Source organism: Trachurus japonicus, chromosome 7 (assembly GCF_045865225.1).
Source record: "Trachurus japonicus isolate A0001 chromosome 7, Traja_1.0".
NCBI lineage: Eukaryota > Metazoa > Chordata > Actinopteri > Carangiformes > Carangidae > Trachurus > Trachurus japonicus.
In genome coordinates, this window is record NC_140913.1 from 34,983,615 (window position 1) to 34,997,504 (window position 13,890).

At 42.4% G+C, this 13,890-nt stretch overlaps 1 protein-coding gene and 1 pseudogene across 2 annotated transcripts in view; one reads left to right on the plus strand and one right to left on the minus strand.

Annotated features, from left to right (window-relative positions):
- LOC146985221 (P2Y purinoceptor 1-like) overlaps positions 1-13,890 on the plus strand; it is a 254,253-nt pseudogene that overhangs the window by 156,059 nt on the left and 84,304 nt on the right. The gene's annotated exons all lie outside the window — the stretch shown is intronic.
- On the minus strand, positions 7,591-9,333 carry LOC146985230 (uncharacterized). The gene is given in 1 exon segment (XM_085783024.1): positions 7,591-9,333. A coding segment is annotated over 1 exon segment (1,743 nt).

Consider the following 13,890-nt stretch of genomic DNA (forward strand, 5'->3'; position numbering starts at 1 on the left):
CTCGCCTGGCGCATACGCCGAAAAAGTTTCTGACTTCCGGGTTTACTTCCGCGTTATGCGGCCCATAGAGCATGCGCAGTTGAGTCACCCCCCATGATGCTCTGCGGTCTCCCATCATGCCCTGGGGCAATGAGAACGAGCAACCGCCGTTCTAGTTTTGGCGCTGCGCGTTCATGTATGTGTTACTTGTGGATTTAATGAATGAGTATTAAGACTTTTACAGGACTCACACAGACTTTAAAACAAAGATAATGATTTAAAAAGTAAGACGACCGATCGTAGGTTTACTACGGTCGTTTATATGATCGTTAAATCGTTTTGACAGTTAATTAAAATACGATGTTACACTGAAAACGAGTTAGTCCGAACCTGTAAGCTTAAATCACAATGGAAAATAAATCATAATTAACTATATTTTTGTTAAACATGACAGAGATGACCCCAGAACACCTCAAATAATGTAATGAGGGCTTTACTCTTACCTTTTTGAATAGTATATTTAACTTGCTGCACAGTTCACCAGTTCACCAGGTTCACCAGTCAGTTCACCAGTCAGAAACACGCAGAAACGAACCGTAGCATTAGCGGTAGCAACAAGCCGCGGTGCACGGCGCTCAGAGATGACATCATCCAGGTCAGAGGTCAGCAGGTCAACCTACAGAGATGACATCATCCAGGTCAGAGGTCAGCAGGTCAACCTACAGAGATGACATCATCCAGGTCAGAGGTCAGCAGGTCAACCTACAGACCCTGGATGTTGATAACAGCTAACCCCGGACTCAGAGGGGAATAGCACTAGCCTATCAGAACTAAATATAAGGAGAGGACCTCATGATGCTGTGGAAAGCATGTTTTTTTCACAAAAATATGATTTTTGCATGTAAAAGTAAATTTTCTTGCTGTCAACTTAATCAACTGTTGTGCCAAAGCAAATTGATTCAGGTAGAAAAACTTGTATGATACATGATGATGAACTACCAACACATAAAACCATGTGATGATGCTGGCTGAAAATTAGCCTGAATTTCTAAGAGAGGTCGTTTTTTCTAAAATGGGGGTGTTGGGGTAAAGTGAGACCATGGATGTATTATAATAACTCCATGAGTGAGACTGTGAGCACCACACACAAAGATTTACACTAGAATCTCGTCTTCCAAGCCAGAAATCTCGCGTGATCAAACATGATCTGTAGCCACACTGCTTTGTTATGCTGTGTGCTCTTCAGTCAGCTCGATTATTTATTGGTTAATTAACTCAATTTTATTCACATTCCACTTTGTCGGCTCCCCCCACACACAAGAGGACTTTTGATCACGATTGTCGGGGCTACAATCTGACCCCCAGACTGTGTTCTAATCTAACTGGTTCTATCCGTCATTTGAATGTTAATTAAAACATTTTATGTTGTATTTGATTTTGTTCTTGAGTCACTTTGTGTTGAGAAAACAAAAGTGCTTAATTGACCAATCCCCATGATTCTGCTACTAGTCCGACATTAGTTTTGGGAAGTGTGGTTGTCAAGCTGTCAGGACTCTAACTGTTACAACATGTGTTGTTATGGTAGTTTCAGAGTGGAAAAAGTAAGTGGATCAGTTTACCCCGTTGATTTCTCTGGTTTGTCTCAGTTTACCCCTGAGCTGGGGTAAAGTGAGACACAAGACCACTTTTTTTTTTAAAAACTATCATATTTTCACTGTCCGTCATCCTAAATACCTTCTGAGGTAACACTTTATTTTAAGGGGTCCTTGTTCCTGTGTAGTTACCTAATTAATTAGTGTAATTACCTATGTAACTGCATGTAATAGCATGTACTTACATTGTAAATACATTGTGTATTTTAGTGTACTTACAGGTCCTGGTTACACTTGTAATAAGAAATGCTTGTTACAATACCTGGTCAAAGTGGCCTCTCTCTTTGGGGAAGGGGTACATCTGCAAGAAAAATGGGTGAAACCACAACCCATGTTGCCTGGGCAACCTTTTCCATCAATCTTCCTCCTGCCTCTTGAGTCTTGGAACATTTATGCTGTTTCACAACTTAGTCTATGTAACAGTTGTGTTAGTACACCGTTGTTACACTTTGATACAGTGGAATAAGCACATTAAAGTGTACCTGCTGGGATACCTCAGTCCTTAAACATTAACTGCAATAACCAGTGTCTTCGATAGTGTACCACGTGTGCTGTTACACAACTTAGTATATGTAACGATTGTGTTAGTACACCGTTGTTACTCTTTGATACAGTGGAATAAGCACATTAAAATAAAGTGTACCTGCTACATACTTACATGTAACATCATGCAGAAACTTGGTACTCAAGTATTTTTACATAAACCAATAACTAGAATAGCATTTTTTCAGAAAATGAGACAATGCTGGATAACTCAATTCATATGGAACTGAAAACATCATCAGCAATCTGTATGCATAAACCACACACTCAAAAAAAATGCATTTCAGTGTTCCTTTATCGTCCTTTATTTTTATTATCCCCAAAAAACCACAAGGCTTGATCTTTTCCTGTCCTTTAATGGAGTCCTCTATTTCTCCTCCGTAAAACTGAAATGATCACAGAAACACAATTTACTTACAGTACTTACAGTAGCATTGCATGAATACACTTCAATTAGCATCCAGATTAACAAAATGAAAAGAGTTAACATAGACTGAAAGCTAGCAAGGTATATTTACCACAACTAATTATGTCTTAATTACAAAAATACACAATCATGTAACACTGACATATTCTACTCACAGATAGACATTCCCCAAGGCAAAATAATCCAACAATATTATTTAGCAGTCTGTTTAGCCGTCTGTGCTCACTTTTACACCCGAGCATGAGAAGTGAGCATGCAACAGAAAAAACACAACATAGCTGGACTTGACGAGCCGAGCGCTCACTTCGACGCGGTTTCTCTGAACCAAAGAGAAGACCACTCACTCGGACGTGGTTTCTTTGAACAAAAGCACGCACTTTTTTAACCCTCAAAGACAGTACAAAGACACTGGTTATTGCAGTTTATTAAGAGTTGAGGTATCCCGACCCAGGTACACTTTATTTTAATGTGCTTATTTCACTGTATCAAAGAGTAACTAGTGTGTACTAACACAACTGTTACATAGGCCGAATTCCGATTCTCCCCTCAGCCCTAGAGCCCTTGGCCCTAACCCTTCGTTTTGCTTGTTCACGTGAAGTGGTGTCCCAATTCTGGTTCAGACGAGGGTTAGGGGGAAGTGGTCTGGCTATCTCGCCCTCGAAACGGAGATTTTTCAGGGGCACACTACGGACCGAGGGCTATGGCAAGTTTCCCAGAATGCATCTTGTGGCAACCGGCAGCTGTTTTATTTCTCACTGTAGCGCTGTTATTACGTCATTTTGTTAAGTTTTAATATTTTTTCATGCGAGAAAGTAGCTGTTTAGATCCCCAATGTGCGGTCGGTTTATCCACATGAGGCTGTTTAGACGTTTGCTCCCATGTTTTTGGGAGAAGTGAAGCTCCACCTGTGGAGCAGATCAACGGCTCGTCACAGAGACACCACCCCGTCCAGAGAGCTCGTCAGCCGGCCAACCACCCGACCTCGTCCCGGTAGAAAAGACGGACGCTAATTAACTTACCCGCAGGGTTTTAAAGGTTTACCGCCGCGTAGTTACATTCTTTTTAGTAGATAAATGCTCATCTCATTGATGAAATGTAACAATTGTCGCATTAATTTGTTTGAATTAAAAGTGAAGCTTCCTGTGTGTATTGGACAGAGGAGCAGCGCTGCCTGGGGGATCTGTAGCCTATACAGAAATCACCACATTTACATCAATAAATAAATGTTTTACAATGAACCGATCATTCTTCATTAAATTTTATTTTATTTTATTAAGTTAACGTGGTTCTGAATAGAGGATTTGTGGCAAAAGCTCGTCACGTCTGCTTATGTGAAAGCCAGCAGAGACGACTGTTGACATATGTGACTGTTGAAGTGGTGTCCCAATTCGTAGGGGTTGACTTTCAACCCTACTCCTTGTAGCTCCATTTCAAGGGCAAGGGTTAAGGGCTAGGGGTAGGGGTAGGGGTAGGGGTAGGGATGAAAAATAGAATCGGAATTGGGCCATAGACTAAGTTGTGAAACAGCATAAATGTTCCAAGACTCAAGAGGCAGGAGGAAGATTGATGGAAAAGGTTGCCCAGGCAACATGGGTTGTGGTTTCACCCATTTTTCTTGCAGATGTACCCCTTCCCCAAAGAGAGTGGCCACTTTGACCAGGTATTGTAACAAGCATTTCTTATTACAAGTGTAACAAGGACCTGTAAGTACACCAAAATACACAATGTATTTACAATGTAAGTACATGCTATTACATGCAGTTACATAGGTAATTACACTGTAATTAATTAGGTAACTACACAGGAACAAGGACCCCTTAAAATAAAGTGTTACCCATTCGGTAAATTTCCATTGCGAGGAAACGTCCTGAATTAATGGGAAATGTGTACATTTTACTGATAAAATCATTTTAGCTCGCTTAGAGGGGAGCAAATGTGAAAAGTGTCTCACTTTACCCCACTCTCCCCTAACATTCAGTCTGAGAGTCAAACTCACTCTGGTTTAGTCCAGGGATTAATTAAAGGACAATTCCAGGCGAATTCAACTCGGGGGTGTATTTTCATATAATTTTAGGTCTAAAAGAAGGAATCTGAAGATTTTCAGTTTAATCGCTCCTGTTTTGCGGTAGCTGCGTCTGTCCCCGCATCGCCACGGCAGCAATGAATGGGAGTGGATGTAAGTTCTGCTGTTTAGGCTGTTTCCATCCCTCAAAGCCGCAATTTTTTTCCACAGACAGCGTCAGATGGCGACTCAAACATGCACCCAGAAGTTTATTTACTTCAAGCAAGCCGACATGTTTGTAAAACTAGATCTAATTCAAAGTCTCCCGGAGTCTCGCGCGAGCCCGAAGTTGCAGTGCTGGTGTGTTCAGGTGCAGTGGGAGCTACCGCTTGTGTCATAAACACAGGAATATCAACTCTTTACTTGCTTCAAGTGTACATTTTTTTCCACAGGCAGCGTCAGATGGAGACTCAAAGATGCGCCGAGAAGTTTTTTTTACTTGAAGCAAGTCAAGAGTTGATATTCCTGTGTTTATGACACAAACGGTAGCTTTTCCCACTGCACCTGAACACACCGAGCACGGCAACTGGGTCTCGCGCGAGACTCCGGGAGACTTTGAATTAGATCTAGTTTTACAAACATGTCGGCTTGCTTGAAGTAAATAAACTTCTCGGTGCATGTTTGAGTCGCCATCTGACGCTGTCTGTGGAAAAAAATTGTGGCTTTGAGGGATGTAAACAGCCTAAACAGCGGAACTTACATCCGCTCCCATTCATTGCTGCCGTAGCGACGCGGGGACAGACGCAGCTACCGCAAAACAGGAGCAATTAAACTGAAAATCTTCAGATTCCTTCTTTTAGACCTAAAATGATAGGAACATACACCCCCAAGTTGAATTTGTCCTTTAACAGTTTGTCACACGGAGAAATGAAACATATTTTATTAATCAGCTTAGAAAACATCTGAGGTTACAGTGAGTTTAATCTCTACAACAAAAAGTGCTTCATTCATCAAAACAGTGCAAAAACTCTGACGACATCATGACGTATAAAAATACAAGAAATTTTTTTTATTTTTATATTTTTAATGTTATTTTGAAGAGAAGTGGATTAACAGTGAAAATATAAACATTCACTGTGTGTGTGTGTGTGTGTGTGTGTGTGTGTGGTGTTGAGTCAGTTAAAGCTTCATGTGGAGTATTTAGACTTTAGATTTTGTATTTTTGTCTTTTTTTGGACCAATAAAAACACGTTAAAAACGCTGTGGTTGTGTTTAATATCTGGAGCGCCTCCTTGTCCCTGTGTTTGGCTATATAGAATACAGAATCAGTTGAGTTTGCTTCTGTTGCAATTTGTTCAACCTTTTTTCATAAAATGACTGGACTAAATAGACGTTTGGGTCATGATTAATAATGGCATGATAAAATGATAATCAATACCATCAGTTCATTTAAAAATCTTTGGCTCATATTGGATCATTACTTCATTGTGAAGTTGAGTGGAAGGTGGTACAGGAAATGGTAAAGGTAAAGGTAAAGGTACTTTATTAGTCACATATACAGCTAGTACAGTGAAATTCTTTCTCTGCATTTAACCCATCCCTGAGGAGCAGTGGGCAGCCGCGGTGCAGCGCCCGGGGACCAACTCCAGATTATGAGCCAGTGCCTTTGGTCAGGGGCACTGACTGGAGGATTAACCTAGCCGACATGTTTTTAGTGGTGGGGGAAACCGGAGCACCCGGAGGAAACCCACGCAGACACGGGGAGAACATGCAAACTCCACACAGAAAGGCCCTGGGCGGCCCGGGATTCGAACCCAGGACCTTCTTGCTGTGAGGCAACAGTGCTAACCACTGTGCCACCGTGCCGCCCCAATGGAAGGAAAGCCAGACAATTATATTATTATTATTATTATTAATCTTTATTGCAGACACAACAAGCGGTCCATAACAACAACAGACATGTTAAAACAGATTTAAGAAGGAGAGAGAGAAAAAGACATACACACAGACAGAGAATCAATTCTCCACATAATTCATAAGCAGCAGGCTGTCCCACCAGTGTTTTCTAAGCCTGGAGGGATACCTATAGCAGCTCCTATCACGGCTTGTCAAAGCCCCAATAATGCTGTTCCCCGAGTCATCCAGGCGGCACATAAAACGATACATTAAATTTCTTAGAAGTGCTTCACAATTGGGTACATTTAAATTAACAAAAAGTTGGCTCACACTGTGCCACCTGGGCACCTGAAGCAACAACCTCAGTCCATCATTGTAGGCCACTATGAGCCGCCGCATACTGCTTTTCTTATAGCTACACCAGAGGTGAGCTGTATACATTGGTGTACAGAAAGATCTAAACAGGGAACATTTAACATCAACTGAGCACATACTAAACCTATGAAGGAGCATATTAGCTTGAGCATATTGCTTTGAACACTGCCTATAAATATCTTGTCATTAAATGTAATGTCATAAGCATTCCCATACTGTGAACATACCCTTAACAAACTTTGTAGGCCAGCACTGTATGGACTAAAAATAACCAGGTCATCAGCATACATATAGATGAGTCATCTTATTAGTTCACTTTATTTTCAGTTTGATAAAAACCTGATCATGTTAAATCTCTGATCTTAAAGCACCAGACACTGAACAATCATTGACAACGACATCATATAACACATTGATTATGTTTTCTTAATTTTATCAAATCAATAACTCATGTAAGAGATAACATGCTGTTTAAAGCTATGCTAATGTGCCCACCCATTAATATGTATGTGTATACTATTACTATGGTACTTTTGTATTAGTACATGGGAAGAAGAAAGAAGAAAAAACAAAGGATCATATTATCATATATTAACACCAGTTACATCTGACTATTGGAAACTAACAAGGCTCTATGATTACTAGCTAAAAGAGTTGATTATCTAGAAACACACGTTCTGACATGTCTTCATCTGATTTGAAGATGATGGCTTGCATTAGACCGGCAGTAATCTATCTTCTTATCCATCAAACTCTTACTGAGTGATTTCTCTGATCCTGTCAGTCTCCTGTGGTTGAGCTGGCAGTCCTTCTATCTTCAGCATCCTGGCCTCGGTCTTCTCATCAAATTCGTTCTTTTTCTCCTCGACCAGCTTCTGAATTCCCTCCTGAGCTTCCTGACGTGACTTGTGCATCTCCTTACGTTTGGCTTTCAACTGTTTTTTGTCTTTTTTATCTATGGCCATGAGCTCACCCAGGTTGCTGACACTGTCCATCAGGTAGTTGTTGGACACTTCAATGTAGGTCCCTGAGAGCATGTTGACCAGACCGGCAAGGTTGGAGGCTTTGAAAGCATCGCTGTACAGGTCGTCTTTTAAGTAGAGCTTATCGTCAAGGTCAAGTTCCTGTACTTCAGAAGTTGTCGCAACAAAGTCCTTTATTTTTCCACTGAGTTTAACTTTGACAATGTTGGAGATCATCTGGAAGAACTTCACCATGTTCGTCCACTGTGTTTTGACTTGGGCCATGGCACCAAGACCTTTACTCAGCATTTTGATGGTTTTGTTAAAGTTGATCTCTTCGAGGTTGCACTTGCTCATTTCAATCAGAATATCAGTCAGCTCCTTCTCACTCTTCTTAATTTCTTCCATGTTCTTCTCATGAGCCTGTCGTGCACAATCAAGTTGTTTACTGCGTTCTTGAATGGACAAACGGGCGTTCTCACATGCTTTCTGACTGGCAGAATCTGACTTGAGCCACCTTAAAGTAAAAAATGATACGATTCCATCAGCAGCATCCATGGCGAGCATCTCCTCCACAGAGGGAAGTGAATCCATGGCTTGTTCGTATTTCCCTTGTGCTTCTTTCATTTCCTTTAAATTCATCTCGTCTCTTTCGTTGAGCTGTTTTTTCATCTGTTCAGCTTGTTTCTTCTTTTCTTTAGATACCTTCAGTTCTTTCTCAACCTTCTCTTTCTCAGCTCCATACAAGCCTTTAGCTCCGCAAGCAGCCTCCAGCAGCTCCTCTATTAAGTTGATGACCTCCATAAACTTGTCCTCAACACTCGCAGCTAGTGTTACGCAGATTTCTGAGATTTTCTGAATATTATCCAGTTGAAGTGGCACGAGTTTTTTAACAATTTTGACCCTGCCACTGAAGAGATATTTTACAGCTTTGTTGATGTAATCAGGAATTGTGGTTGTGTGGAGACGGATCTGATCCATGTTGTTGTGAGCCTCATTGAATGCATGCCAGCCAGTGTTGCAGACCTGCATAAGACTGGCACTGAAGGAGTCTGGGTACTTTATGTACTGGAAGTCTTCTATTGAGGGGTTCTTGCTCTCTTTTGGGGGGTTCTCGCCTTCTATTGAGGGGTTCTTGCTTTCTTTTGGGGGGTTCTCGCCTTCTATTGGGGGGTTCTTGCTTTCTTTTGGGGGGTTCTCGCCTTCTTTTGGGGGGTTCTTGCCTTCTTCTGGGGGGTTCTCGCCTTCTTTTGGGGGGTTCTTGCCTTCTTCTGGGGGGTTCTCGCCTTCTTTTGGGGGGCTCTCGCCTTCTGTTGGGCGCTTCTTTCTGATGGAGAAGTCAGGCTGAGATAGTGAGATGAAGACCAGCTCTCCCATAAGGTTGATAGAGAGAGGAGCAGGAGTTAGATACGCCCCCCAGTCTGCATAGGACTTCATCACCATCTCAGTCTCTTTCCGCAACTGGGCTGCATTGGTCAGTGCAACTTGTGAGTCCATGTTACAAACTGTTGGAAACAAAGAGAAACAGGATGTCATGCAGAGAATAACTCAAACCACTGGTTTCATACTCTGTATGTATGTATGTATGTATTTTAGATATTACAATTATCACATAAAGACGTGGCCCTAGTTTCCTAGACCGAGCGAAGTCTAAGCGCAGCGCAGCTTCGCCACACCAACGAGGCGTGTCCAGGTCCATTTTGCAAGTTTGGTGGGCAGCACAGTCCAGTACGGGTCGTTGGTCCGACGAGAGGGGGGGTGGGGGGCTAGCGATATAGCGCTGCAGCTGAGCAATTAGCGCTATATAGCACATTTAGCGTGCGCCCATGTCTCTGTATCTATGTGCAGGCAGAGATCAGAGATGGTGTTTTAAATAACCATGCTAGCGTTTCACCAGCTCTCATCTCTGCCAGTCAGCCTCTCAAACTGCCGCCTCTCTCACGTGCGGGCGCACCGCACGTAGACACACGTGAGAAAAAAATTAAATAAAATTTGGAAAACAATTGTTTTTTTTTCAATTTTTTTTTTTTTTCTGTGAGAGACTGTGGAGGGCCGCCACAGAGTTGTTAATTAATGGGAAACACTGCCTTAATCAGGTTTGACCTGATACACTGAGAACCGCTGCCCAGTGTAAAAAACAACAACTAATAAACTAATAAAGAAACTCACATTTAGTATTTAAACGCTGTGTAAGACAGATGAGAGGTGTTGTACACCAGAGGTCTTCAACAGGGGGTCCGCGGAGGTACTGCAGGGGGGTCACGAAAGTTTTGGTTGAGGGAAAAAAAATATGGATAATTCTAGGGGCCCTACTGGTCGCTGGGCCCCTAGAATTATCATCACCTTTCTCCCCTATACAACGGCCCTGGATGGCACTACAGGACTAGTTACTAGATATAAAACACAATTTTATACAATACAAGTAGGGGGTCCCCGCTCCATCTCTCCATCAGTTTGGGGGTCCTTGGCCTGGAAAACGTTGAAGACCCCTGTTGTACACTAATCACAACATAAACAAACACCATGGTAACAGGAATGGAACCAGGAGCAACTCAGCGTAAATGACTCTCTCTCTCTCTCTCTCTCTCTCTCTCTCTCTCTCTCTCTGTCCTCCTCTCTTTTTTCTCTGTGATAGAGATGCTGAGTATACTGTAGTAGGCTATACTGACTATCTGATACCGAGGATGTTGTGGTGGGCTAAGAGAGATGATGATTTGTGTTTTGTTTTTCATTACGGCTGCGTGATGCGGTCGCTCTCCGCTAATAAATGAATAAGTAAATAAATAAATAAAGCGGATCATCACAAAGGCAGAGTGCGTAGTCTCAACACGGCAGCGACATGCAGTCATCCACCCTCAGTCCTGCTTGGGACATCCACAGCTGCTTTTCAGTGCCAGTTCGTCCCTGCTGTGTTAATTCAGGTCGAGTTTCCGTTACCGTGCCGACAGCCTTTGATCTGACGTCAGATGTGACGGGACAATCTATATAGATATAAATTCACGTGTTGATTCCGTTAGTTGCATTAAATAGTGGTTATTGTGGATATTTATTGCATTGAAATGTGTCTGGAACTGTGGAGATCTGCCTGTGAGGTCTTGGTGACGTGTGTGCACTGCAGGTCAGTCAGCCAAACTTCCACTGCACCTGCTGCGCTCCGCCCTGCGCTGAGAGTAGACCTGGTTGGAGGTGGCGAGCTTTCAGCGCAACCTCGGCGGGACATTTTCGCACAAAACTTCCACTGCACCAAGCTGAATCTGTGACGCCTCCCCCTGCTGCGCGGCCACGCCTATCTCAGCGCAGCGCGATCTGCCAATCTTCCAATCTGACTTTGCGCTAGGCTGGTCGAAACTTGCATTAGACCAGCTGCGTTACCTTGCGCCACCTGCGCTGCGCCAAGAAACTAGGGCCCCATGTCACCGACATGATACACAGACAGGGGCTTCACTAGGATTAGGATTTAAGGACAGGGGGGCTTAGCCCCCACGGTGTTCAGGATGTGAGCGTACGTGGTGGTGCTTATATAACCGAAAGGGTGTAGGTTGAAGCCAAAGCTTATATACCCCTACCCCTTTTACCTTAAAAAAAAATAATAAATAAATAAACATATATATATATATACGCATTCATACAATAGGATCAGATCAAGGGGTCAGTTGTCGGTCTGAGAAGTGAAGCTCACTTCCGCGTTCAAAAAACTGCAATCCCCTCGAATTCCTCTGGGGGCTGGTGTCAGAAAGCAGCATTCTCCATAGACCCCCATGTTAAAATCGCCGACTTTACATCCTCAGTAAACATGTTAAAAGCCTGGTGTCAGAACGTTTTTTGGTCTCAATCGATAGTTTCTACCCCCGCACACACTCTGAGGGGGGGGATTTTTTTTTAACTCTACCGTTTTACTGTTATTAGGTTAAAATTCTGGCCAATTAGGGCGCGGAAACGTTGAGTGACAGGTCCGAGCAGCTCCGTGGACAGCTGCTTCAAGGCCAGTGGGCGGGTTCTCGGCCGGCCAATCCAACATGGCGCTGTTCAGGCCGCCATATTTGAGTCACAAAAACGACTCCCCAAAACCAATGGGTGACGTCACGGACGCTACGGCCATTCTTTTTACAGTCTATGGATCAGATCACAGACATTTGAAATTAATCAGTACACTTAGATTGGTCTATAATTTGAGAACATGGCCGTAGCTACCATTGAGGACACCGAGGTCATGACCTCGGTATTTTTTTCGGCCTAATGAATGAAATTTAAAAAAAAAAAAAAAAAAAAAAAAAAAAAAAAGTGCGGTGAAAGTAGGCTATTAGGGAGGACAGATGGAAGGTGACTGAGTGACTCCTCTCTTGTCCAAACAACAATTCCGGTAGGCCTATAATGCTATTGTTTATTGACGCCCTCACGTACGCTGGTGTTTGTTTACTGGTCGCCTGAAAAAAGGCGATTCATTCGGAAAAAGCGAGTGATACAGCGCGTCGCGGAGCCTGCGTGCATGGAGGAGAAGGCTACTGAGTGAGTCGGTTGGCTCTAGATAAACTGCTTTTTCCAACCAGTTGTTACACTGTAAAAGTTTCGTACATACAGTACGTGCACTTGAACCGCTGTATTATTTAGGGACGGAACCTCATGTATGCGGAGAAAACAGCTGTTTAATAGCGTCAATTCAGCGCCATTTACAGTCTGTGTCCTGCACTATGCACTAGTTGAGCTAAGTGGGGGAGAGCAGAGACCTCTTTCCTGCAGATACTATACTGAGGGGGCATCTGCACTGTCCATTCTTCCATCAACTTTATGTGAAAAGCACAGTGACACGATACATTTTATGTTTACAGACAGGGGCGTCACTAAGTTTTAAGGACAGGGGGGGCTTAGCCCCCAGGAGATGCACAAGATGTGAGCATATGTGGTGCACGAGCACAAAATTTCACAAACAGCAAGGACTGTGAAATTGTTTCTAAAAAAATTTGGACAGATTTAACAAAGAGCATATGGTGTAAAATTTTTAGGCAAATATTAGTTTTATTTCAGTCTTTTTTATTTATTTATTTAAAGAAAGCTAAGACCTGTGAGATTACTACAGACATGTCTGGAGTACAGTAGAAAATGTAAATTTTTCATCTCTGCCTAGTAAAAAACAAAACAAAAATCACATTAGAGTAAAATCTACCTTTGAATCATGGGATATCAGGCAAATGAATAAGTAATGTGTAGGCTAACTGTGTAAAAGTAGATGCTAAAAAAAATGAACTTGAGCAATTTTGCAGCTGTTTTACAGTAGGCTATTATCAGAGATGTCCAGGTGGAATTTGACCTTTGGAAAACTAATTATATTTCACTAATAGCCTGTGTCATAATATTCACTCCATCCAAATACAACTGTTTTTGGCTCATTTTGATTTCACCTAGACCTCTTCATATTTTCCCATTCAAAGAAGACCATACAACTGAAATGAAGTTTGACACCAATATTTTACAAATAAAAAATATGCATAGAAATGTGAAATACTACATAGCTAAACAACGTGAATAACCAATTATAACACAAAACAAAATTTGCTTCAAAAAGGAGCAGTCAGATGTATGTTTGTGCTAACTATAAGGAAAAGCAAACAAACTTCCTGGGCCTGTTTCAAAGTGAGGAACACAGCTGACTCTCCAGAAGGAAGTCACCCCAAAAATAGTAGGCTATAGCTATGGTAAAAAAGAGTGCACACTTCACCCTATAAACCTGTTCATCTTTATGTTAAAGTGAAATTCCGGCGTAAGTGTAAACCATGGTCAAACACACCGTAACACCGAGTTAGACCCCCCCTCGAGAGATCAATTTGCCCGACCGCTACATTCACGAGATCCACCAACTTCAGCAAATACCGCAATATCGCCACACACGGCGCTCTCCGGATCCACTGTCTGACCGCAACCAAAACGCCACCATTTGCCCAAAATAATGCTCAGAACTGCACCAAATGTCATCAATAGTACACCAACCCAGTCTCATAGGAAAATGTATCCTGACTACGTTGGTCCACAGTGCAAAACGTAGAATGGCTACAATATGGG